At 37.4% G+C, this 27,471-nt stretch overlaps 1 protein-coding gene across 3 annotated transcripts in view; it reads left to right on the top strand.

The window, feature by feature from the left end:
- Window positions 1-8,682: 8,682 nt before the first annotated feature.
- The window catches only part of LOC113060003 (epithelial discoidin domain-containing receptor 1-like), a 33,022-nt gene continuing 14,233 nt past the window's right edge, over window positions 8,683-27,471 (top strand). For all 3 annotated transcript variants that reach the window (XM_026228756.1, XM_026228755.1, XM_026228754.1), the window contains exons 1-7: window positions 8,683-8,699; window positions 18,758-18,910; window positions 22,352-22,454; window positions 25,375-25,603; window positions 25,712-25,859; window positions 25,973-26,075; window positions 26,975-27,161. In XM_026228756.1, the coding sequence (XP_026084541.1) occupies window positions 18,814-18,910; window positions 22,352-22,454; window positions 25,375-25,603; window positions 25,712-25,859; window positions 25,973-26,075; window positions 26,975-27,161 (867 nt within the window). In that variant the 5' untranslated portion in view covers window positions 8,683-8,699; window positions 18,758-18,813. The remainder of the gene's footprint in view (window positions 8,700-18,757; window positions 18,911-22,351; window positions 22,455-25,374; window positions 25,604-25,711; window positions 25,860-25,972; window positions 26,076-26,974; window positions 27,162-27,471) is intronic.

Here is a 27,471-nt window from a genome sequence, read left to right as displayed (position 1 = left end):
AGTGTTTATTGTACATATGTGGATAGGAGTTTCCCCTAGATTTATTTCAGTACGCTCAGCGCTTCAGGAACACACACACACACACACACACAGACACACACACACACACACATGCCTGTGTAATTTATGAGCAGGCAGTTGTTTCTAGTCTGCTTCCGAGTTGGGTGCTGGCGATGGCAGTGAAGTGTATTAGGTGTCCTGTCTTCGAATCTAAACTCTGCTTTCAATACGGCAAGTCAGAGAGGCCAAACTATACTGGCACACAATAGTTCTGACATAATTAATTAGCATCAGACAGCACTAGGATATATCACACAACAGGACCACCATAAGCCACCTATTATGGGATAGAATGAGCTCAGATAGCCTAAAGACTGGGTATAACTCACATCACAGAGATTTTACAGATCCAATAAGCAATATTTTATATTTTCATCACTTTTTTTTACGTTTTCCACATGTGCATCTGTGTGTTTTGAGTGGTATGACTGTTTGCCGCTTGCAATGTTTGTTAGAGTCTATGGGTCAGTAGGTATTTTTAGCTTAGGCTCTCACTGCATTGCAATGGCACTCATTCCCAAAATCCCAGCAACCCCCCACTCCACTCACTCTCACTGTGAAGCCAGAGAGAGCAAGAACGGACTGGAAGAGAGCGAGTGGGACAGTTGTATCGTCACATAGACAGTCTATGCAGAATTAGACACTACCTGCTCTGTTTCCATGGAGACAGTTTGAAATAGCCTCTATGATGGGCTGTTATAAAGGGCGGCCCACCTGATCGCCACACGCTGACTCAACCGTTATTACCGTCAGCCGCTACATTGTTAACCAATCATACGCTCCGTGCAGAGACAGAAAATAACAGTCATTTGGGGAGAATCAAATTCTGTCTGATGTGGAAGAAAGAGAGAGGGAGAAACGGAGGGAAAGAGACAGATTCAAGGAGAGAACCCATACTTAGGAAACACGATGAGTGTAACACGGGAACTAATGAATTAGACCCACAGACAAATAAAAGACAGACATGTTTATTCACAGATGGAGAAGACTGAGAGGCGGTGAAGGAGAGGAAAAGTGAAACTGTTTCTGCAGTCACAACTTCAGCAACAGTTGTAAAGGAGACACAAATAGCAGATCTCTCTCTCCCTCTTCAGGGTCTCTTCACTTTCCTCTTTTCATGTTAAAAGAATCAGAGTCCCTGAAGGCTTCTTTAGAGATCTGGGAATGAAGTGAGCAGACTGATAGAAGAGTCTGTGGGTGGGGCCTTAAAGGGACAGTTGACTCAAAAATGGCTTTTGTTTCATCATTTATGCACTCTTCTGTGGAACATAAAACAAGAATTAATGGGGGGAAAATTACTAGTTGCTGTAAAGTAAATGACAATAAATGGGGATCAGAAGCATCATATAAATATCATACAGGTGGTCCAAATGGCCCATTTAGAATATTCTGAGAATCTTACATCATGTGACAGCTTTGTGTTTATGTAAAAAGCAGCAATTTTGTTTACAGTACTACCATAGTATTTATTATTATTTTGAGTTAGCTTTATATATATATATATATATATATATATATATATATATATATATATATATATATATATATATATATACATTTTTTTTCAGTTTTTCATTATATTTTAATTCACCATTATATTTGGTGAGCTGTGATCAGATCATTGAGTGAATTCATGTTGTGAACTGAATCAATATGATTCATGAACAAATCATTAGGGCAAGTCTTGGAAACTTAATCAAATATTCATCGAAAAGATCTGACTCAAAACAATAGATTCTTCTCATGAATGCACAATTGAGGGATATATATTTATAAAGATATATATTATTATTAAAGATTTGAATCCATTTTTGGTGTTTGTGCATGATTAATTTGTCTCTTGCTCTAATTTCAAATTTTGATTTGTATTTTATTATATCTTTTTCTTTTTAGAAATAAATATTGATTTGATTTTCACTTTACTTCCAAAAATACTTAAATTTTTATCTGTTCCTCAAATACCTTATGACTTTAGAAGACTTTCATGGCACCTTTACATCCTTTTAGACGAACTGTTTTGAATGCTCATCTTTAATGTATGGAACTACATGACAAAGAGAGACCATTCTTCAAAATGCCTTTTTTACGTTCCACAGAAGGAAGAAAGTCGTACAGGTTTGGTCAATGGTAAAAAATGACTTCATTTTAATTGAATCATCTATTTCTTCAAATCCTGAGTCTTTGACTATATAATGCAAGTGGTCAAGAAGAGCAAAAACATCTAACCACATGACTCAAAAACACAGACAGACAAACGCAATTACCGTCTGCTAAAGAACACCTGCGGTCACACTCACCCTTCTGTTTTAATCTTCGAAGGAGATGCTCCATAGAAACAGAAAACACACAACACAATGCAGAATTAAAACACAACATTACAGTAATATTTATGAATGCATTGATATTCAGGCCCACAAAAGAAGGATATACAGACTCTTGATGGAGGTAAACATGATAAATGCTTATGTGAATATGTCTTAGAAAACTACCCAACACAGAAAGAAAAAAACACAGGCTCAACGAATAATAAGTGGGATTACTGTTCAGGAAATGACTGTGGGTCTAGGAATAACCTGTTTGAACTCATCACATTGAAGCTGAGCCTTATTTCCAGTGGCTGTGCTTCTCTGCTGAAAAGATGGTTATGCAGAAACCGGTCAGCCTGATTTGATAGACTTCAGTTCTATGAAAGCATTAAAGCATTGAGCATTTTTACTTACCCATACCCAAAAAAGAGATCAGAGAGCTGACACCCTTCTGACCCCCCACCCAGACACCCGCCCACGGCTGCAGCCTGACCCCATGACCTCTGACACCTTCACCTTTTGGAAAAGCTTCAAGGGAGTTACCAAAAATGGTCAGTATCTTCAAATGTGCAAAGTAATATGTTTAATACACAATAGGTCAATGCTGCCATGACCAATGCAACATAAAAAGCCTCAAGAAACTCAGCGACAAAGGTAACGACACAAACTAAGGGATGGTTCACACATGACATGTTCTTGGGTCCAAAAGACCCTCACTATCGTTTTTAGCATTTTGCACCATGATCGCTCTGTAAAATGTGGTGCATAGTTAAGTCGTAGACAGTAACACAGTAAAGTACTGCTTTAATTTTGTTTTAATATTTAATATTTTAGTATTTGGAATTTGGGAAACTTTTACGTCACTCTTTTTCTGTGCGTAATGTATTATCTTTTTACTTAACAATATTTCACAAAAATGTATCTGTAACATTAGATCCCCTCTCTTTAGCAAATTTTTTATTAATTAGCCTATATTTTTTATATATAATAAATACATATTTAAATAGTAGTAATAATAATAACAATTGTTATTGTTGCTAAAAAATAATTATAATTAAGAATAATATTAATATAAATAATTATATTATTATAGCTTAGTATACATTTAGTACTTTATACTTGAACTCAAAAGAAATTTGAGTCATTATGATTAAAATAAGTAGGCTACTTATATTTTCACATAGTAAGCAGTGATATTATATTCATCAGGTATCTGTGTTAGTTCATCCTTCATTCAACTTTAAAACATTTCTGATTTCATACAGTGGCTGATATTTTAGCAGTGATGTGATGTGAAGTGATTATAACATATCACCAGGAGGAATCTCCCTCTGTTACTTTCATTGTCTTTTCTAATCACACACATACACACAGGACAAAGTCAAAAGTCTTACATTCCTATGAGCCTCAGACACCAAATGTGGCTGATCTCATTTCACAAAACACTCACACACACGCACACACACACACACACCACACACACACACACACACAGTCCCTGAATCATCACTGTCTTTTCACACTCTTATGACACTTTAGAGAAGCTCTCTAACCTCTGGGCCCCTGAGACAACCAGCCATTTTGAAAGAGGACACCAGAGAGGACAGAACAGAGAATGTCCTGCCATTCTTCAAGTGTGTGTTTATGTGTGTTTGTGAGGTGGGGGAGGATTTTTGTGTGTGACATTGGTAACTGAGGTAGCGGGAGGGATCCATAGAAAGCGAGGGAGAGAAATGGATAGATTATGTGCTTTAGTAAGGGAATGAGTGGAATGCCAGTTTGTGTCGCTTCCCCACATTCTGCAGGCATGACATTGTGAGAGTGATCAGGCCGCTCTGCCCCAGTTAAGTAGTAGACAGTAACACAGTAAAGTACTGCTTTAATTTTGTTTTAATATTTAATATTTTAGTATTTGGAATTTGGGAAACTTTTACGTCACTCTTTTTCTGTGCGTAATGTATTATCTTTTACTTAACAATATTTCACAAAAATGTATCTGTAACATTAGGTCCCCTCTTTTAGCAAATTTTTTAAATAATTATATTATTTTTTATATATAATAAATACATATTTAAATAGTAGTAATAATAATAACAATTGTTATTTCAAAATGCTTAATTAATAATTACAAGTGTTATTGTGCTAAAAAATAATAAATCAAATAATTATAATTAAGAATAATATTAATATAAATAATTATATTATTATAGCTTAGTATACATTTAGTACTTTATACTTGAACTCAAAAGAAATTTGAGTCATTATGATTAAAATAAGTACTTATATTTTCACATAGTAAGCAGTGATATTCATCAGGTATCTGTGTTATTTCATCCTTCATTCAACTTTTAAAACATGTCTGATTTCATACAATGGCTGATATTTTAGCATTGATGTGAAGTGATTATAACATATCACCAGGAGGAATCACCCTCTGTTACTTCCATTGTCTTTTCTCATCACACACATGGACAAAGTCAAAAGTCTTACATTCCTATGAGCCTCAGACACCAAATGTGGCTGGTCTCATTTCACAAAACACTCACACACACACACACACACACACACACACACACACACACACACACACACACACACACAGTCCCTGAATCATCACTGTCTTTTCACACTCTTATGACACTTTAGAGAAGCTCTCTAACCTCTGGGCCCATGAGACAACCAGCCATTTTGAAGAGGACACCAGAGAGGACAGAACAGAGAATGTCCTGCCATTCTTCAAGTGTGTGTTTATGTGTGTGTGTGAGGTGGGGAGGATTTTTGTGTGTGACATTGGTAACTGAGGTAGCGGGAGGGATCCATAGAAAGGGAGGGAGAGAAATGGATAGATTATGTGCTTTAGTAAGGGAATGAGTGGAATGCCAGTTTGTGTCGCTTCCCCACATTCTGCAGGCATGACATTGTGAGAGTGATCAGGCCGCTCTGCCCCTCAACAGCTGTGTGTTTATGTATGTGTTTGTGTGTTGTGTGTGTGTGTTGTGTGTTGTTGGTGGGGAGGGGGGCATACATGTGGACTCATGGGTGTACAAATGATCTGCACTTCCTCACTTAAATCAGCTTTTAATTACGTAAATTGTATAGATGACATTGGTGAAAGTGAACAATTATAATATAGAATGCTTTGTGTATGCTATATTATGTTGGTATTCAAAGCCATGTGTATCTCTCCCTCTCAACTGTGACCTTGCACATCTGTGCAACTTAACAGTTTTTTTTTTTTTTTATAATTTCTAGCATTCAATTAGACTATTCAAGCATAACCTGCATTTACCTTTCTGCAGAAAACAGCCTGTTTTGTCTGTCCATATGTCTAGAACAAATGCAAATTGTTTGTTGTAAGTTGGATGACGTACATTGTGTCGCATAAGGTTGTGCAGCAATCCATTATAAGTATCTGTTGCAACGACGTGATTATAAGTATTCAGACAGAAGCAAATATTAAAGGGACAATGAAAATTACTCCATGATTTACTCACCCTCAAGCCATCCTATGTGTACAGTATATAACTTTCTTCTTTCAGACGAATACAATCAGAGTTTTATCAAAAAATGTCCTGGCTCTTCCAAGCTTTATAATGGCAGTGGATGGGTGTTAAGATCCAATAAAGTGTATCCATCCATCATAAAAAGTGCTACACACAGCTTAGGTTACTAAAGGCCGTCTGAAGTGAATAGAAATGTATATTGTAAGCTCCAATGAGTAGTGACATTAAGTGTAAATTTACATTTGCATTTAATCATTTAGCAGACACTTTTATCCAAAGTGACTTACAAATCAGGACAATGGAAGCAATCAAAATCAACAAGAGAGCAGTGATATACAAGAGCTATAACAAGTCTCAGTTAGCTTTACGCAATACATGAAACTAGTTTATATATATTACTATAAATAAAATGACAACAGATAGAATACAAAAAGAATAGATCAAGCTAGTGTTAGAGACCTTTTTTTGCTTTTCTTATTGTATAATAAATAAAAAAAATAGATAGAATACAAAAAGAATAGAGAAGCTAGTGTGTTTTTTTAAAGAATAGAATTAGAACAGAGAGTTCTAGGTAAAGGTATAGGTAATGGTGCAGAGCCAGTGGTGTTTGTAGGCAAACTTTAATGCCTTGAATTTAATGCGAGCAACTATTGGTAGCCAGTGCAAATTGATGAACAGAGGTGTGCCGTGCATTCTTTTCGGCTCATTAAACATTCATCTTGCTTCCGCGTTCTGGATTAATTGTTAAGGTTTGATAGAACTGGCTGGAAGACCTGCCAAGAGGGCATTGCAATAGTCCAGCCTGGGACAGAACAAGAGCTTGAACAAGGAGTTGATGCAGCATGTTCCCAAAGAAAGGCCTGATCTTTTTGATGTTGAATAAAGCAAATCTGCAAGGACGGGGCAGTTTTAATAATGTGGTCTGAGAAAGCCAGCTGCATCAATCATAACTCCAAGGCTTCTGGCTGTTCTTGAAGGAGTTATGGTTGAAGTGCCTAACTGGATGGTGAAATTGTGATGAAATGATGGCTCACAACCAGAACTACATGCATTATCCTCAATTGTTAACTGTATTAAAATGGTATTAAAATGTTATGCATTACTGGTTTCTCAGGGGGTAAAAACTATAATTATCAAAGCACTTGTGTGTCTGTCTTCCCTGTCTTCTCTCTTTCACTCTAACCACTTCACTCTTTTTTACCTCCTTTTCCTTTTGGGCCACATTCTCTTTTCCCTCTCCATCCTTCACAGAGAATTCCACACAGGATCAGGCCTGCTTTTCATGCTTAGCTGAATCAAAAAAAAAAAAAAAAACCCAGACAGACAGAGAGAGAAAGACGGGATTGGAAATTTACTGTGGAAGAGATCTGTGAAAAGAGTCATTGACCAAGCGTAACAGAGGTCCTTATCTTCAGGAAGAGAACGAATGACAGAGAGAGTGAGACAAAGCCATTGCAGTAGTGAAACAATTGAAACAATGTGCAAAGGTCATTGCAACAGTACAGGGGGATCGCAGGTGCCAGAGACAACGCACAAAGCTAGGCTGGCAGGAGAGAGGTAAAAAAGGGAGGGTGAGAAAAACAGAAGAGTGGGAAGTGGGAAGAAAAGAAAAGAAAAGCTCATGCTCATACACTATGCCTGCGGTCAACATTGAGGTAGGTAGACGGCTGTTTCTCTCGGTCAACTATTTACCTCAGTGTTACTGAATGACTGCCAAATACTTTCCAATTCCCATCTCCTTCCAGTGAATGGGCAAGTAGCAACACATAGCTGTGGAATAGATTTTTCACTCCTCCACCCTTCTCTACCTGTCTTATTTACCTTTAATATCGCTTTTCGCTGAGTTTAAAGCACCACACCCATTCATTCTTCTGTATTAATATATCTGCAGAATTTAGCCAGTGTTTGAACTTTTCAAACTAACAATGGTTCTCCTTGTTATTGCCTCTGAGCTCAGGTTTTAGTCTGTTAACACACCATCTTTCCTGTCGTGCCTCAGGAAATAATATATAAGTATATTGCTGGAATTTTTTCTCTGTAATAATGGCAATCTTTTAACACTACAAAGGCTGTTTCTTAAACGCTAACCATGAACTCTGTTGGGAAAAGCCAGCAGCTGTTTAGTTATTAGAAATTTAGCCAATAGCCTACAAGATTTACGGCAGCACTGGAAGGTTTAACAAGGTAAATCGGTTGTTTCCTTACCAGCAATGCAATATAAAATTTTATATTCAACAAAACTATCCGTTCCTGTAACACTTTGAAAAAAAAGGTCTCTCAGAGGTAAGCCTTGATATCATTTACAGCGGCGATGCCAGGTCACGGGTTCCTTACTTTTCTCGCTCCGGATTGGTCAATTGCCTCATGAAATATTTAAAACAGCACCTGATTAAGGGATGCCATTGGACGCAGCTAGTGCAGTTATGTAAATGAGCACCTGGTCGAGTTTGCAAGCCCTGAGGGGAAGAGAAAGAGGTCTAAAAGCAAGGCGCTTATGAGCGCGCGGAGAGAGAAGCACTGACTGAGAAATAAATAAGGACATCCGTGTCATTTGCGCTCATAGAGAAGTCGGATTTTATTGAACATTCCTAGTTACAAACCTTTCGAGTGTGGGACCCACAACTTGCCTTCTTTCAGAAACTTTCTGCCTTTGCTTTCTTGACTCGATTTATTTATTGGTGCTTTTGTGGCTTTAAGCACAAAGTCATAGGACTGTGCCGGACTATATTTACCTAGTATAAAAACAACCTGCCAAAGTGAACAACTCGGATTAAAAAGAAGATCAGGCGACACGTTTGGAGACGTTTTCGCGTTTCTGACAGACTTATAGGTAAGTCAGAAAATAACTGATAATTGCGCATAAGTGTAGTTTATGTTACGCAGGCTGTCAGGCGTTACTTTTAACTAACGATATGTCGTTTTAATGCACTGTAGATACTCGTATTTTGGTTGTCAGTGTTTTTCGACCGCCGCGTGGAAACACATTTGGCTTTTCATAAAATTCTAACGTTAGCCGTTTTAGATCCTGCTAAAAAAAAAAGTCGTCGCGCGAGTAAAGTTAACCTGTCTCTGTCTCATGCATGGCGGCTAAGAGTCTCTCTCTCTGTGTGTGTGTGTGTGTGTGTTTGAGTGAGGCGTTTGGACATCTGCCACTGTACCGAGAATGCGCTCGGTCTGCTGCGGAGTCGTGCTGTTTGTTTGTGAAGTTATTTTCACACCCACTCGTCGAATTTGAATGGCTCCTAGTTATGGGTTATGATACCTGGAACCAGGGTTCATTGGCAACATTTATTTGAACAAAAACTGTGAAATGGCTTGAAAACTGCTTTGGGTCATTCTGGTGGTATATTTTCCCACCTGTGGCCCCGGCATTACGAGCCAGTTACTATTTATGGGCTACTGCAATTTTATTAATGTTATTGAAGAGAGCAGTCTCAAAACACGCTGGTCTGACGAGTCATGGTGTTAAACCAGTTAGATTTATGCAAAGTACTAGTCAGACCTATATGCAGTATGCACTGATTTACGCTAGCTCCTGATGAACTTATTTAGAACTCAAAATAGTCTTCACGTTCCTTTTATACTTGACAACTACATGTAAATACATCAACTCTGGTATGAGTTTCAAATTGAAAGGTAGATTTTAGTCACAAATGTTACTAGTGAGATTCAGCAGGATAGCAGTGCTTTTGTTTAAGCTCTTTTACAGCCACTCTAGAGCTTGTTTGAGGGGGAATGTGGCATCCAGTTGTGACATTCAGATATGTAGCATAGTAATTTGTGAGCTTTTGGTGATTTGGAGGCTTATTCATGTGAATTTGTAAGATTTTGGTGTGGATTTTCATGCTTTATACTAAAAATTGTGTTTCCATGCAAATCCCATCATACAAATTCATATGAAATTGCCATGTCATAAAGTAGTTAGGTTTTCTCATGAGACCTGGTTGGATTGTTGTGACCCTTCTGTGCCAGAGGTGACCTCGGACCACCACAAGACAGGAGAGCAGCTTTAAACGGTGTGCAATAAAGACACTGCAGTCTTTCAAGCTGTCTAAAGTACTAACCATACAAAAAAAGCATATCAATGCACTTTTGCATTAAAAAAGAATGAATTTTCTGATGAAGCAAATAAAGAACATTACCATGATAACCATAGTACCACAGCTACTGTATGAGATTTCATTCAGACCATGTCAGAATATAAAAAACACTGGGTGTTTCAGTGAAGGTTTTTTTTTCTGAACAGGCAAAAGAAAATGCAGTCAATGCGCAAAAGCAATGAAGAGATGCTAATGAATGCACCATGAACCCCCCCCCCCCCCCCCCCTTCTATCTTGTCTTTCTCCTCTCTTGCTCTCTCACTGTTTAAAATGGTTTTTGGGGATGTTTGAATAAAGACACAATGAAAAGTGCTTTTAATTGTGCTGTGTCACTAAGGGAGGGAACGGAGTGCAAAGAGGGGTACAGAGGAATGTGTGTGTGTGTGTGTGCAAACATACTCCACAAACATCCCTGAGGAGGTCGAGAGCATTGATCTGAGCAATGAGGGTTTTATAATTTAGTTGTTTGTGAAGAAATCACCGAGAACTCTTCGCTGGGTCATTATCCCAGGGAGGTTCGGCTTTACTTGAATACAAAGAACTATAAAATGATTTCCTTTGCATTTCATCTCATTCTTGATGTGTGTGTTTAGGTTTACAATTAATTGTTTTTCATACTCGTCTCTTTTTTTGTCTCCACACTCATGTGTCTGTAAAAAGCTGGGTAATATGACTAGCGTTTGGTGGGTAATGATAGAGGGATCGAAGGAGAATTGATAGAGAGAGGGAGAGACAGATAGCACACAGAATGGAAATGTCCTCTGAGCTGGAACTAACATCAGACGGTCTTATTTCATCTATTAAATTGTCTTTTGACACTCCCTATACTTCTCTCTTTCTCTCTCTTTGCCTCGCTCTCTTTTTTCTCTCTCAGTCCATTTAATTTAGATGCTGCAAGTTGGCCTCCTGAGCAATCCGTTTTACTTCATATCACATTCTGTTCACCTCCTGTCTTCCATCACTGTCTCCATGCTGTCCTGTCTTGATGTTGAGGTAGCTGTCAATCATTTAGCCCATCCATCCATCATCCATCCATCCATCCCACATCACTGTCTCTAACTTCAGTCTCTTTTCTAAATCTTTTGTTATCATGTAAATGTAAATATAAATCATATTGATGATTTAAGAATTAGAAATATTTTCGATTTTTAGTTAAATTGAAAAAATGTCTAAAACCATTTTTTGAATAATGTGAACACTTATGGAATCAAATAGAAAAAAGCTGTATATATCAGGGGTGTCCAGACCTTTACCTGGAGGGCCACTGTCCTGTGGAGTTTAGCTCCAACCTTAATTCAACACACCCAGACCAGTTAACCAAGGTCTTCAGACTCCCTAGACCCTGCCAGGCAAGTGTGTTGGACCTGGTTGGAGCTAAACTTTGCTAGACACCCTTACTGTATTTGTTCACCTGATTCACTCCCACTTACAGACATGTTCTTCATCTGCAGGATTTCAACCTAAAGATTTAAAGGCACATTTTCAAGGTTGATGCTGCTGTAGATTCTGCCTGTTTTATTGATCATCATGCTCTTTATTATGTGCTGTCTATGTATTTTATGATTTGCGCATAACCCCTGTGGTACAGTCTGGATTACTGAAGAAATCAATGTTCAGAGATCCTTGGCCTGTATGTGTGTTACATTCTGAAAAGCTTCATGAATCACTCTTACATAAGGGTTCTGCATTCATTAATGACTGACACGAGGGGTTAACCAGAATGTGAAACATAACAGCCAGAACTGCACACAGAACTGCAAGGAGAGCAACAAACTAAAAAGTTATTAAGATTGATTCATACTGGAAGAAATGATACATCATCCAACACAAAGTGGACTGACTGTTTATATTATGTAGTTTGAATAGTGAAGAAACAACTCATTAGCATGTCCTCTAGCTACGTTTCCCAGGTGTATGAACCTAAATGTAATATGAAAATGGGTTTAAACCGGTAGGACAGTTTTGATTTGTATGGAGGATGACTAACAAACATGCATCTACATGCTTTATCACAACCGCAGCCAGGCTCATTTAGCTCTCCAGTAATTAAACATGGCCTCAAGCAAACGCTTTTCAAACTCGTTCCTGAAAAGTTTTTTTTTTTGCCTGAAAATCCAGACTGCCAAACACTCTAGAGGAAAACAAAACCATAACAACTCTCTTCTGCTTATTAAAACCATTTTCAGCATTTTGTGCCTGTCTTCTTGAGTTTTCAGTAATCCTCCAGACCTCAGCCAGATATTGCACCAACACCCTTCTGTTTGTGTCTGCTTGAAATGTGTTTTTTTTTTCTGCTTTTCATCAAATAAATCAAATCATCATCAGTCTATATACTACTTGTGCGAACTGATACTAATATTCTGAAGGAGATTTTGTGCGTGCACTCAGGTAAGTATTGTTTTGGGCAAAACACTGCTGTTCACAGTGCTGAACTTTGTTACGCATTTCCAATTGAACAGTTCTCTTCATTTTTTTTTTTCATTTTTTTTTTCAACTAGTTTTTGAAAATGCCATCCTTTTCACCCATTTTGAATTACTAATAACCCTCAATCTAAAGACCCTACTCATCTTTCATTCTCTCTTTTTCGTTGCTCTTCAAGGTCCAAAGTCAAAGCGCTCTGACTAACTGTTGCACAAAAGAGCAGTATCACGTTCTCTCTTTGCTTTTAGTCATTGCAGAACCTGCAATGTGCACAAGTTTGTTTTGCTGTGACATAGAGCTACTTTTACTATCATAAAGTGTTCCAAACCTGAGGGAGATATTGAGGGGTTGTTGTTTTTTTACAAGACAAACCAGCATCTTATTTACTTATTGCCCACAATACAGTTTAACCAGTCACTCTGCTGGTAAGCAATATGCTGTGAGTAGATTTGGCAACTGAAAATATTTGGTTGAAGCAACAATAAAAGGAAATCTGCTTTCAGCCGAAATGGTTTAATAAACAAATCAGTGTGGATGCACTTCACAAATGGTTAATTCAATTGAACTTTTATTTGGACCAAGCTCCGTATCGATTCAGTGAAATAAAACTACTGTCATTCATCTAACCTTTTAACGTAAATGTATATTTGCACCTTTGATGCAGGTATATTTGGACTACTGTATATTCTCACTTGATGGAAGTTAATTAACAAAGATGAAATAAGAGGTGGAGTTGCAGTTGTAGAGGGATTCTGCTGGGAAAGTCCCAGGAATGAGGTAATGCCAGGAGCATGTCTTTGTGTCATGATTGACTTGAGTAGATACACAAGGTTCATTCATTTAAAACTGAATTTCAAAGTCCGTTATGTCACGTGAAAGAGGTCAGACTCAGTTCACAGGAAATTAAAACTTTATAAAAAAGTTTGTTAAATTTTTTAATGGTTTGCCATTTCATGGAACATATGACATCACAGTTGAGTTTTCTTGATATTTGGATAAACACCGATGGTTACTATTGAGAAAACTTCTTATTTAATCAGCTAAAACATGAGGAAACTTAATAGGACGATATTCTTTGGATCTTTGGATCTTTGGATATCAGTGCATGGGAAAAGTGGATTTGGCATCATGTTCAAATAGTTTGATTGTATTGTGGGAACTGTCAGCTGTGAGTGTTTGACGGGGTGTCGAAGTGAATCGGGCAAGTGCAGAAATGTACTTGGTTGGGTAAAGGGCATATAATGTCTGATTGCTGAGGTTTTGATGTAGATGAGGATTTAAACAGTGGCTTCAATGATTTGGCCCATCCTGGATATTTCCAGTAAAATATTCTCCTTTTGTAAAGTGACTAAACCTTCCTGCCTTTTTGTTCTCTCTCCTCCTCATTTCTCTCTTTCTTGCTCTCTTATTTGTCCTCTCTCTGACTCTTTTCCTTTTCATTGAGTAAGTAATTCTGATTTCCTTTTCCTGTCAGCCACAAATTAATAAGTTATTGGTCATCTTGGCAGGACTGCTGAAGGAACGGCTCATCAGTGCGACTGAGTCAGTGTGGGGACTGACACACACCTGAGTCACGAGTTAGCATGAAAATAGTGTGTCCAAGTGTGAACACAACACTTCATTCTTCAAAACACTGCCGCTGTCAGATAGCCAACTTCAGAGGTGATGTGTTTTTTTAGAGATTGTATGGTCGGACACTTTGAGTTAAAGAATCATAGGTCACTTGGGAACTGAGGAAGCTCCATTTAATCTGATGTTTAAAGGGGAACATCAAAACAATGGAGCCGAGGGCGCTGAGTCTCATTAGTCCGAGTGTTACTCACCGATTCTTTCCTATTGCCAGCGTGAGCACACACATTGATTCAGTCATTCTCCACAGATTTGGACGGAGTGGTTGGAAACTTTTCATCTGCTTGGCTGAGTCAGTGGGGACTCACTCATAAGACTCACATATGCATCAACACGGCCGTTTAAATGTTTTGGACACTGTTTTAGTCAATCAGTGTTGTGCAACAACGCTATGACTTTGTTATGGTAATGAAATGAAACCAATGCCATGCTCTGTATGATTTATTGAAAATTAAATGTAGGAGTTGTCAAAGATGTGGCCTATCCGTAAGCACTCAGGGCATGCTGAACTGTGGTGCACAGACAGGAGATCCAGGTTTGAATCCAAATCTCTTTCCTTCTCTCTCGCTAAAAACAAAACAAAAAAACTTTCTCTTCTCCGTTAACTTTGTCTAGTAATACTGGCATATAACTAAAGAAAATAAATAATAATAGAACTGACCTTTCATTAGATTCTGCCCTCCTTGATTATTGTTACAGCTAACGTAGGATTTAGAGAAGATCCCAAGGGAATAAACTGGAGATTGCCATGAATATGAGGATTTATAAAAAATAAAAATAAAAACTTCACGATTTGATTATAAAGTGGTATATTTATTGAAGATTATTCTTGCATGGACTGTAATGAGTTCTGACATTGTAAATAACTTTTTGAAGAAGAAATAGAAGAATAAACTAAAATACAACCTAGCAAAAATGATTTCCTTATGTGTGTGTAATTCTTTTGTGAAACAATTGTTTAAGACACATCCCCATTATTGTGTTGCTTATGTTTTTGACAGGGTCTAACAAATATTGTAAAGAAATGTCACGTTTCACTCAAATTGTTAGAAAAATAATACATTTAAAAATATTTTTCCCAAAAAATATAGATATATATTTTATAGAAGGAAAACGAAGAAATAAAAATACATTGTATGTTTTTTTAAGTGAACTCAGTGCAGATGGGTTCATGAAGGGGAAAGTCAAAAGTCAGGAGTGATGCATGTATGGTTGATGTGAAATATAGTTTGCCCAATGATTGTGTCCTCAGGGGGATACACTCAAAAACACATACTGTAAGCATTTGTGTTTTGCTTTATCAGCAGGTCTAATACTGACAGTTCTTGATGTGCTTGTGTGTGTGTGTGAACTTGCTTTAGGCGAGTCAGTTAAAACTTTGTCAAGAAGGATTTTGTTAAATGGAGCTGAACTGACGAATTTGCTGTGTGAATTTCCCCTGGGCAGAATCACACCCAGAATGACCTCAGTGGTGTCAACCTGAGTTATGAGCCACATTGTTACTGTATAATGTATAGGGGGTTCTGATTGACTTTTAATGTATGAAGTGAGTCATTTGAGTGTTTAAGATCTTTATCTGTTTAAGCCCAGTACATAGTGGGGTCTTTCCAGCCTGGTTCCTATATGGCTCCCGCAGGACCAGACCAGCATTATTATAACCGCTGAGGAGGTTTAGATCATTCACTCGCTCCAGCAGATGCTGCTATAGAAAACCTCTTCCTTTGCAGAACATGAAATGGAAGTTTATAGGGGAAATGAAAGATCAGATCAAACTGAACATATAAACTTGCATTACCTTAGAACTCATTTCCTGAGTTTTTCATTTTTCTGCTTTTTTTCCTTCTCCTTTGCGCTCAGGGTTAAGCAAGCCAGAAATATATATATTTTTACAGACAGTGAAACTGTCCACACATACATTTCTGTACTAATGAAAATGGGATAATTTAGCCATTTGGTTTACTTTCATATTAGTGAGAAACCGCACAGGTCATTATGTCAGTCTCTGCATTATATCAAAGGCAAGTCAGTTCATTCAGTGGTCATATTGGTAACGGCCCAGGAGAAAGTATTTCTAGCCATGCACATTCAGCTCCTATCTATCTCAGAAGGGAAATATATATATTTTAGGTTGGTCAGGCTAATAATACAAGACTCCCAGTTTTATAGCCGCCATATTGAATTATGCGGATGATTGCGAGAAAGAAGTCTGTGTTATTGTATTAAATGTGCACTTGTAGTGTACTTCGTATCTTAATAATTTACTTGAATATAATAAAATATTAATCAAATAAAATGCCACTCTCATGTTTAACAGAATTTTTATTTATTTTTTATAAAAAGTTAATTTCTTTGTAATGCCAAATCAAAAATGTTAAGTTTTAAACTTTAAAATGTTATAAGTGTACTAAATTGCAACTTCATTGCAAATGTGTTATTATGAGAAATATATATTAAATACATGACATCCAAGGTTCATTAGAAATTATATGAAAGTATGGTTTAGTTTACCGTAATGCTTGTCAGGATATTCCTTAGTACATTTTAACCATATTTCAAAGAGAACAGAAGTAACTATGAAATTAAATTTAAAGATGTGTATGTTGAGTCAAAAGCACTCTAAAATAAAGATAATTGCATTTAATATACATGTAAACTATAAAACATGCAATTAATGCCCCAAAGCATTCCATTCAGTACTTTTTTCATCAGAGTTAATTGATTATAAATATTTGATAGGGTCAGACTATTGTTTCAAAGTTTGACTTACATGAGGTAATGTTGCAATGCATAACAAAGTTACCGGCCAACTGGCGATTAACTTTATTTTGTTTACCTGCCAATGTCAATTTTTACTCACATTGGTGCTTGGTGAGCATTCATTTTGGACTATGGTCTCTATTTTGTTCTCTCTCACAATCATTTGGATTCGGTTAATTTAAATTGTTGATAGCTTGCTAAGACGTGAGAGGATTCGTAATGCCAACTGTAATAAACTCAAAACTTGCATTACAATAGCGAATTATTTGGCACAGACTGATATTTCTCTCTCCCTCTTCCTTTCTGTTTTCCCTGGGTTTTGGAAACACTTGCAGCCTGTGTGTGTTGGCCACCGCTTGTCTGGAGCTCAAGACAGCTGCACTGGCTGCCACACTCATTCACACACACACACACACACACACACACACACTATATTGAACATGACATACACAATAACACACATTATGCTGGGTCTATTACATGCATGCCTCGTCTCCACCCTTTTTTTTCTCACCTCCTTTCAGATTCTACTACTCTCCTCTACTCTTTTTGTCCTTGTGTCTGCACAGCTGTGTATCAGCTGTCTGTCTCTCTCTCAGACCCCAGAACCAGCGCTGTCACTCCTCACTGGACAGCTGCCACCTCACATACACACACACACACACACACACACACACACACCCCATTCCATGGCAAACACATATACAACAACAAATCACATATTTACAGAGACCTTGTTTTTAATGGGGATGGAATAAAAGCAATGCCAGACAATGCTGGAATAGCAGCATGTGTGATTAAAAAAAAAAAAAAAAAACTGTAACCTATAAGTGCATATTCACTACCGTACAAAGTTTTTTATTTATTTTTTTTTTTTTACCAAAGCTGCATTTATTTAATCAGTAATCATTTAATCAAAAATTATTTAATATTGTGAAATAGTCTTTTTCTTCAGCAGCTGTTTCTTCAGTCTTTAGTGTTACATGATCCTGCGGAAATCATATAATATATCTAATATGCTGATTTGGTGTTCAGGAAATAATTTTTATTATTATCAACGTTGAAAACAGTTGTGCTGATTAATATTTTTGTGGAAACCATGATACTCTTTTTCTTTTTCTTTTTTTTCTTTTTTGATGAATAGAGATTCAAAAGAACGTTTGTTTGAATTAGACATCTTTTATAACATTGTCATGTCTTTACTACTACCATTGAGCAATTTCATCATTTCTGAATAAAAGTATTAATTTGTCAAATAAAAAAAAAAAAACCTCTTATTGACACCAAAATGATTAATGGTAATGTACTTTGACATGTGGTGCACATAGAGGAAATGAATCCAGCCAATCCCAATCCCTCTCTCCTTTTTGGAGTAGCCAGCTTAAAAAAAAGACACCTAATGTATAAACAAACACATCCCATATTCACAGAGACAAAGGATTGGTGTTGATGGAAAAAAATCACATGCTGTGCAACTTATTTTTCTAATATGTTTTGATATGTGTGGCTGCTGGAATGGCAGTATGTTGATTTTGGGAGAATATCAACACTTGCTGGACCACCAGTGTAAATGAAGTGATCTCAAGTGTTCTGTCCAGCTGACTTCATTAGCTGTAGAAGATGCTATGACATCATAACGGAGATTCATTTCACCCCAAAGAGTGTAAATGCTACAAATGAATTTGGGCATCACAAAATTAAAGAGTTCAATTTGATGAACAATGTTTAACGGTGTTATTAAAAGATACATTTAAAAGTGATATAAATGTTTTTGTTTTTTTAAAGATAAAATTTTAAGTGAACGTCTGATGATGGCAAAGGTCATTTAAATGTAAAAATGGGAAATGAAACTTAAAACGATTACCAATATATTTTAAAACTGTTATATTGGTCTATATCCGATGCAGTACCAATATTGTGTGCATTCTTCGTACAGTGTGTGGAAATGTAATTGAATCATTCTCTCTCTTTCTTCCTCAGGTATGTCTGTAGAAGATCGTCCAACTCTGGACAGGTAACCTGGTGTCACTGTTGCCATGGCAACACAGCTGCTGCCGTTGTTGCCTGCCCTCCTCAGTGTCCTCCTCGTTCCCTGGACAGCGGCCCAGGACGTGGATTGGCATTTTGACACTGGTAAGAATGTTCAGGTGATCGTGTGCTGCTCCTGTCATACATCACAGCTAGTGTGAGAAACATCCTTTCTCAGTTTATTTAACTGTGTTTATGCTGAGGGTTATAAATCTGATTTTCTTGAGATAACTAAAGGTGTCCCTCAAGGATCAATCTTAGGACCCATTTTGTTTTCAATTTTTATAAATGATTTGGATAGAGATGTTCAAGCCAAATTACATTTATACGCTGATGATACAGTGGTTTACACCCAGGCTTCCACCATTTCAGTAGCAGTGCAGGAACTTCAGACTGCATTTCAGGCATTGCAATACACATTATTGAGTCTAAAATTGGTTTTAAATACACAGAAAACAAAGTTTATGGTCTTCTCAAAAGCTCGAGCACAGCTACTCGACAATTGTGGCATTTTGTCATTAGATGGGAAATCAATTGAAAGAGTGTCTTCATATAAGTACTTGGGGATATGGATAGATGATAAGCTTTCCTTCAATGAACATATTACTGCTTTAGTTAAGAAACTTAAAGTCAAGCTTGGCTTCTATTACAGAAACAAATCTTGCTTTACTTTTAGTGTTAGGAAGAAACTTGTGGAAGCTACTTTTTTGCCTGTAATTGATTATGGAGATATATTGTACATGCATGCTGCATTTTCCATCCTGCGTCATGTAGATTCAGTTTACCATGCATCACTACGATTCATAACAAATACAAAGTCCCTTACCCATCACTGCATTCTTTATGATTTAGTTGGTTGGACATCACTTAAAATTCGTAGACAACAGCACTGGTATATCTTTATTTATAAAGCTATACTTGGCAAATTTCCACTGTACCTCTGTAACCTCCTCTCTGTTTGCTCTGGTACCTATCAGCTACGCTCTTCAAAGTGGTTGCTTTTTAATGTGCCACGAGTTACAACCGAATTGGGAAAAACTGCCTTTTCTTATTTAGCACCTTGGGGGTGGAATAATCTACAAAAAGAGCTAAAGTTAGAAACCCTTATGTCCTTAAATGAATTTAAAACTACTATAAAGAGTGTTGTGATGGAGACATGTTCTTGTTTTTCTTAAGAGTCTCATTGTGTTTTATATTTTTATTTTTAATATTTTGTACTTCTTTTATTGTTAAAATGTACTTTAGTGTTTGTTATGTATGCATTTGTTGTGATTTGGCTGCTACCCTGGCCAGGTCTCTCTTGTAAAAGAGATTCTGAATCTCAATGGGACCTCCTGGTTAAATAAAGGTATAATAATAAAAAACTGTGGCTTTGTGGTCCGACCCTGAGGATGTGTGGGTCCTCACATAATCCTAAAGTCAGATTTCCTTTAATCAGTTTTCTCCCCAGTCTTTAAACTCTTCCATTCCACTTTGCTTTTTGTGTGTGTGTGTGTTTATTGGGGTTTCTAATGTGTTTTTAATGCCTGTGAAATGTTTCTGTGGTCATTAGAAGTCATTATATTCAGGTTACTGATAGTTAATCATGTCATAAGCTGGAACGTCTGCATGTATAGCTTGCCATGAGAGGGAAAAGGAGATAAGATACTTCAGTCTTCAGTGTGACATGGATGATGTGTTTTCTTCAGGAGAGAGAGAGAGATGAACGTGGAGGTGCAAATAGATCAGGAGCAAAAAATGACTGCATTCATGTCACTGAGACCGAGACATCTGCTTACAATCCAGAATGACTGTAAAGCGCTGCTCTCATCTGCTCTGTATTAGCTGGAGATGTGTGAGATAGACAGATTAAGAGTCATGGAGAGAGAAAACATTTTACTGGCAGCAGAGTGATGATGTAATGAAACAGGCACCTTTCCACAGTGTGACTCTCTCTCTCTCTCTTTTTCTCTCTTTCTTTCTGTGTGTGTGTGTGTGTGTGTGTGTGTGTTTGAGGGTCTTGCTGGCTGGGCAGGGTTTGTTTTCCAGCCATTGCATTCTTATCTCATGAATCATTTTACAGCATCTGAGTACCCCCCCCCCCAACCCAAAACCTCACCCATCACCCCCAGCTTCAGACAGGCACGCCCTCTGGACTGACACACAGGCAGCACTGACATGTGATCTGTGCGGATGATTTCAACGCTGCGTTTGTGCCAGAATTTTTCTCTGCCGTCCTCATTTTTATCTCTTTCCTTCATTTTTTCTGCTCCCAGCGCTACATCTGTAAGGCATTGCCGAAGCAATTCCAACAATGCAGCAACGTTGCATTGGTATTTTTGTGAGAGTCTGACATTGTGCCATGTGTGGGACTTCAGTTACCTATGCTTTAACCACAGAAATGTCCCAAGAATTCAGCTAAGACTGATAAAACCTCCTTTCAGTGATATCCCTTAAGGTTGTTTTTTTATATAGTCAATGGATAACAATTTTATCATAAATATCAAACTTACATTGAATACCGTCATTCATAGAAGTATTAAAGTATGTAAAGGTTGTAAGTCTATGTAATCATTTAGATTAAAAAAAAAATAAGGGTAAACTTGCATGTGACATAATGTTATTTTAATATTATATATACTGTTAATAATATATTGAATTGGCTTTTACTTTCAGATTTTTATTTTTCAATTTGAGTAATTTGATGTGCTTTTGGCATTGTTGTTTTTTTATTTGTTTTAAAATATAAAAGAATTAGCTTAAGCTTTATTCAGTTTTATTATTTTTAGTAATTCAATATGAACTTATTTTATTTCATTTAAGCCCCTTTCACACTGCCATTCCGGCAAATACACGGGTAAAGTGTTCCGGCAATTGTTTTGCACTTTCACACTGCCAGTGATGACCCGGTATATGTGCGTGCTTTCACACACAGCCCGTAAATATCCTGTAATGACACGTGACATCAGGGTGATGTGTAATGTACGAGTCAAAAACGTTAGGCACGTTACACTTTCACTGAAGCAAGCGAACGATCTCGGCGTCAGCGTGGAAAGTGAGGAACTAACTGATCTCTGCTTCATTACAGTTTGCACATTTTTTTTGTCACGAACGTTGATCTTCCTTCAAAACAGCTGGTAAAAGAGTCGCGCATAGCGTGCGTCATCACTTCGACAAGGCATTAGATCTGGCTTTTGTTCACACAGCGCTCGTCCCGGGTCGAACCCGGCAATGTTACTAGGTCACCGACCCGGGTTCAATGCCGGAATCAATCCCGGGACGTGTTTGCTTTCACACAGAAGGCAACCCAGCAATGTTCCGGAAATATGCTGGGTCCGACGTGCAGTGTGAAAGGGGCTTTAGTTACCAAGACAACTTTTCTTAAAAGTTTTTTTTTTTTTTTTAGTTTTATTTCTAATATGTATTTATATATTTTAGCTTTATTTCAGTTAAACAAAACATTTTAGTTATCGCTAACACCAGAATAAGTGTTTTTTTCTACCTTCCTTCATTTTAGTTAGTTTTGTTCTCAGAGCCTGTCTGATGTGTTTCCTTTGTAACACACAGCTAAGTGTCGCTACGCTCTGGGGATGGAGGACCGCACCATACCTGACTCCGACATCACTGCATCCAGCGCCTGGTCCGACTCGACCGAGGCCAAACACGGCAGGTAAGCGTAGAGCACATGCTTTCAATTCACACACTGCTTTCTTGTTGCATGTTGCAAAATACACATTTTCACATTTTGTGTTTGTGGTTGGTTGTTTGTGTTTGTGGGTTCTGTCAGGCTCATGAGGGGACGTGATTAGGTTACATGAGGTGTCAGTAATGGAGCGTATCCTGATATAGCGCATTAGGTAATGACATTACAGCACTGTCTGTCTGGACTAGACTCACATGCTGCTGAATACAGATGCAACACACACATCAGACACAAAAGCAGACACAAAACGACACCTGACTAATAAGCTTTGAGGTTGGCAATCACTATCCCACCCTGAAACAAATAGAAGCATGTGTGTGCGTTAGCGAGGGGTGTTTCTGTCTTTTGGCAACACACAGATCATGTGGTTGTTATTAAGTCCACATTCTGTTTAAGACAGCAGGGGATTTTAAACAGAGGGGAGAGGAGCTTACAGGAAAAATGGAGTGAGGGAGAGGTGCTGAAGATGGGATTTATGGTGGGGATGCTTTAAAGGGTTAGTTCACCCAAAAATGAAAATTAGCCCATAAATTACTCACCCTCAAGTCATCCTAGGTGTATATGACTTTCTTCTTTCAGATGAATCCAGTTATATTAAAGTTATATAAAAAATTGTCTTTGAACTTTCAAGCTGTTTAATGGCACTCAGCGGGTGTCTCACATGGCTCAGGGGGTGAACGAAGGCCTTCTGGAAAGAATTGATGCATTTTTGTAAGAAAAATATCCATATCCATTTTCCCATTTCCAAATTTGTTTTGAAGTAAAAAAAAAAAAAAAAAAAAAAAGAATATGAAAACATGACAAAAATAATGTAAAAAGACTATGTGCTTATTGGTTTTATTGAAGGAAAAAAACTACAATCCTTTGATGAGCCATTCCGAAAGACAAAGTAAAAAAGATGATGAGTACTTTAAAGATTGTATGTTTGTGTGTGTGTGTGTGTGTGTGTGTGTGTGACCCTGGAGCACAAAACCAGTCTTAAGTCGCTGGGCTATATTTGTAGCAATGGCCAAAAATGCATTGTTAAGAATTCATTTAGTCAGATACTAAGTATTTCGATTTTTTTTTTTCTTTGCTCACACCAAATATTGTCACATCTTAACAAACCATACATCAATGGAAAGCTTTGAGATGATGCATGAATCTCTTTTTTTATTGGCACTTTAGACTGGTTTTGTGGTCCAGGGTCACATATATAGTTTCTAGTATTTATAGGGACACTGATTGTATTTCTCTGCAGAATTATGGGAAATGCATTTTTTTTCACCTGGAATTCTGTTGTTACAGACTATTATTACTATTTATTTATAAAAAAAAAAAAAGAAAAGAAAAAAAGTTTAAATAATGCACACTGATTGCAACAAAAGCATTTACCATTGATTAACAAGCATGTAGTTTACAGTAGGTCTGTCTTTAACAGTTTATAAGTTAATGTGAAACATCAGTTCCCCTATGAAGTAGGCTAAATGGATGGGAATTTAACTTCCAGAACACAACTGCTGAATTCTGTATATAAAGTAAAAACCAAGCCAACACTCTTCACAAAAGAAAAGCAGCAACACAGATAAAATTACCAAAGAAAAACAATATTACAGAGAAACAAACTTTGTTACTGGTTAGAGGTGGAATGTTCTGCAGGAAGTTGCACTTGCAATTTCTAAAATTGGCTCTGGACCAACACTGATCATTTTACATGACTTAACTCTGCTGACCTCTTTTTGTTCAAGTTTCCTATTCTTGACCAGAAGAACATTTCAAAGTGGACTAAAGTTCATTTTGATTTTGAAAGGGTCTTTGAGACTGATCCGTGTGTCTCTGTGACTCTGAGGTCATGGTGAAGATTCAAGGGTAAATCTGAAATGTCTCAGACTGCTCTCAGTTTCTTGATCCCAGCTGTGTCACAGTGAGCTCTCAGTGAAGTGACAGTACCCACACCTCACTGGAATATCTTGCCTCAGGTGCATTTCTCTTTCATTTGAGCAGTTGTGGTCTCGACTGTCTGTCATCAGTGTCTTGTCACCTATGTGATATCAGTAGCTGAATGAAGGGACATTCACTGTTGTTATTTCTTCTATGAGTGAGAAACGTTTAGCACTAATGCTGCGCCAGCTGACAGCTTTAGGCTATTACTTGTGTTTGTGAGTGAAGAAAGTGTGTTAGGAAGTTTAAAAAAGGAAATGGCTTAAATGTCATACAGATGGTTGTGTGTATTTTAGAGAAAGCGAAACCAGGTAATGGTGTTTACACACAGACCTCGCATCGCACACATCACCTCATTAGCCTGCAGTTTTTTTCTTTGGATTGGGGAAATTCCAAAAAAAAAATTATTTTGTTTGTTGTGTGTTAATCTATTTTGCTTTGTTTTGTGTTGTGATTTGTTTGAATTTTTATTTTCAAGATAATTATAATTGTACCACCAAATTCTCAACAAAATGTACATTTAAAATTATTCAAAACAAATAATAATTTTATTTGTAATGTAGAAAGAAAAAAAAGAATAGTAAAAAGTCACAATTTAAAAAAATTGCCAGTAGTAGACTAAGTGTAAAGTATTTGTAAAAATGTTGTTTTATTTGTTACATCCCTAAATTTTGTACATTTTGTGTATGCATTATATATATATATATATATATATATATATATATATATATATATATATATATACACATGTGTGTATGTATATATATATATATATATATATATGCAAACACACACATACACACACACACACAATCTATATATATATATATATATATATATATATATATATATATATATATATATATATATATATATATATATATATGTATATGTTTATTAGATCTATATTGATCTATATTATCTAATTGAGCATGTGTATAATGCTTATGTTTGTGTCCTGTCCTAGGTTGAGTACTGGAGAGGGGGACGGGGCATGGTGTCCAGCTGGTCCGGTGTTCCCCAGCAGCTCCGAGTACCTGCAGGTGGATCTGCGCAAGCTTCATTTCCTGTCTCTGGTGGGCACACAGGGTCGCCACGCAGACGGGCTCGGGCGGGAGTTTGCACGGAGCTACCGGCTGCGATACTCTCGTGACGGACGACACTGGATGACGTGGAAGGACCGCCGGGGACAGGAGGTTTGTTACCCTCGTATCAATTTTAATAATAAAGTTTTGTTAGCAGAATATGGATTTTTTTTGTTGTTGTTGGTATTTTACAGTTCTTCTGTGCTGTTTTTGGCTCAGGTGGTGACAGGTAATGAGAACACATATGACGTGGTCCTGAAGGACCTGGGTCCACCCGTCATAGCTCGCATGGTGCGCTTCTACCCGCTGGCAGACCGCGTGATGAGCGTGTGTCTAAGAGTTGAACTGTACGGTTGTGTTTGGAAGGGTGAGTCCAACACATGACAAGCAATCCATCACACAACTCCATTACATTCACACCAGGCACATTTTGCAGTGGAATGATGTTTACCTTTGAGTGATGTGCTTCTTCTCTGTTAGACGGGCTGAAGGCGTACACCGCTCCGGTGGGTCATGTGATGGACCTGTCAGGCACTCCTGTCTACCTTAATGACTCCGTCTATGATGGCAGTAAAGAGGAAGGGTAATGTATAAACACACAAACGCAACTTTGTTGATTTTCATTTTTTAAGAATGAAATTGTTATGCTCCCTGCAAGTGTTCCATATCTGCATGAAAATCACTGGTAACATAAATGATGTAGAAACCATCAAGTAACATTTATCAATCATCATTTTGTTGAGTTCAACAAACAAGTATGTTAAGCTAGGAATGGAGATTGTTAGATTCTCTTGGCCAGAATCAATGATTAGTGACAAATAAATGAACACTGGCATAAATAAACAATGAACTGCATAACAAAGAAGCAAAGAAACAAATAAACAATAATGTGAATTTGAGAAACATACTGCTAAAATGTTTTAATGGTTGTAAGCTGGATGTGTTTGATGCACTGAGAGTCATTCATTTAGAAGGTGGTCAGACTGGTTGCTTGTATGTTTTTGATTCGCTAAAAAGAACTCAATTTGGAATCAGACTTACAAAGTATTTTACAGCTGTAGAAGAATGCACGTTCTAGAACCGATGATGGAGCAAAAAAACATTCGAATATTATATAAAAAAGAAAATGGGTACCATTTCTCAGTTTGCAACCCTAGCTTCATGCTGTGTGTCAGAAACAAGCAGTTGAGAACTTGCTGTGCTAAACTTCTCAAACCTCACCTGCTCCTGTCAGACTTCATTTTCTGTGATGTATGTTAAAGTCCAGAGCCCTTTCTCATGTATGTAAGTGCATCTGTCAAGTGGGGTTGACGAATATTGTGTAGAAACATTCCCAGATGTGTTTTGATGGAGGAGAAATGTTTGCAATACCTAAGCTAACGTTTGACACTGGCCAGATGTGAGTTTGCATGGGTCTGTGTGTGTGTGTGTGTGTGCATGCCTAATGACTACACTGCTTTAATGTCTCTCTCTTCTTTGTAGGGTGATGTTCGGAGGATTGGGCCAGTTGTGTGATGGTGTTTTTGGTGGGAATGATTTCATGGAGAGTAAAGAGCTGAGAGTGTGGCCGGGATATGATTATGTGGGCTGGAATCAAGAAACCCTGGGCCAGCCCACTGTTGACATTGAGTTTCACTTCGAGAAAACACGGGTCTTTCACACCATGCAGGTCAGTATGTGTACCAGCAACTCAAATTATGTTTGGAGACTAAAGTCACACTTAATGTCATTGATTTAGATACAGAAAAATCACAGCAAGGCAAACAAATGATACCAGAACTTTCTGAGCCATTTTAAATTATGGTTTCAAGGTGATTTTTAGGCAAAGTGTCTAAAAAAAACAGTTTTAAGGGATAGTTTACTCAAAAACTGATCATTCTGTCATAATTTACTCATCTTCATCTCTTTCTTTCTTTTGCTGAACTCAAAATAACTTTTTTGGTCATACAATGAAAATCATTGGGGTCCAAAATAACATT

Source organism: Carassius auratus, chromosome 41 (assembly GCF_003368295.1).
Source record: "Carassius auratus strain Wakin chromosome 41, ASM336829v1, whole genome shotgun sequence".
Classification (NCBI taxonomy): domain Eukaryota; kingdom Metazoa; phylum Chordata; class Actinopteri; order Cypriniformes; family Cyprinidae; genus Carassius; species Carassius auratus.
Note: the sequence above shows the minus strand (reverse complement) of the source record. Positions and strands in the feature narration are given on the sequence as shown.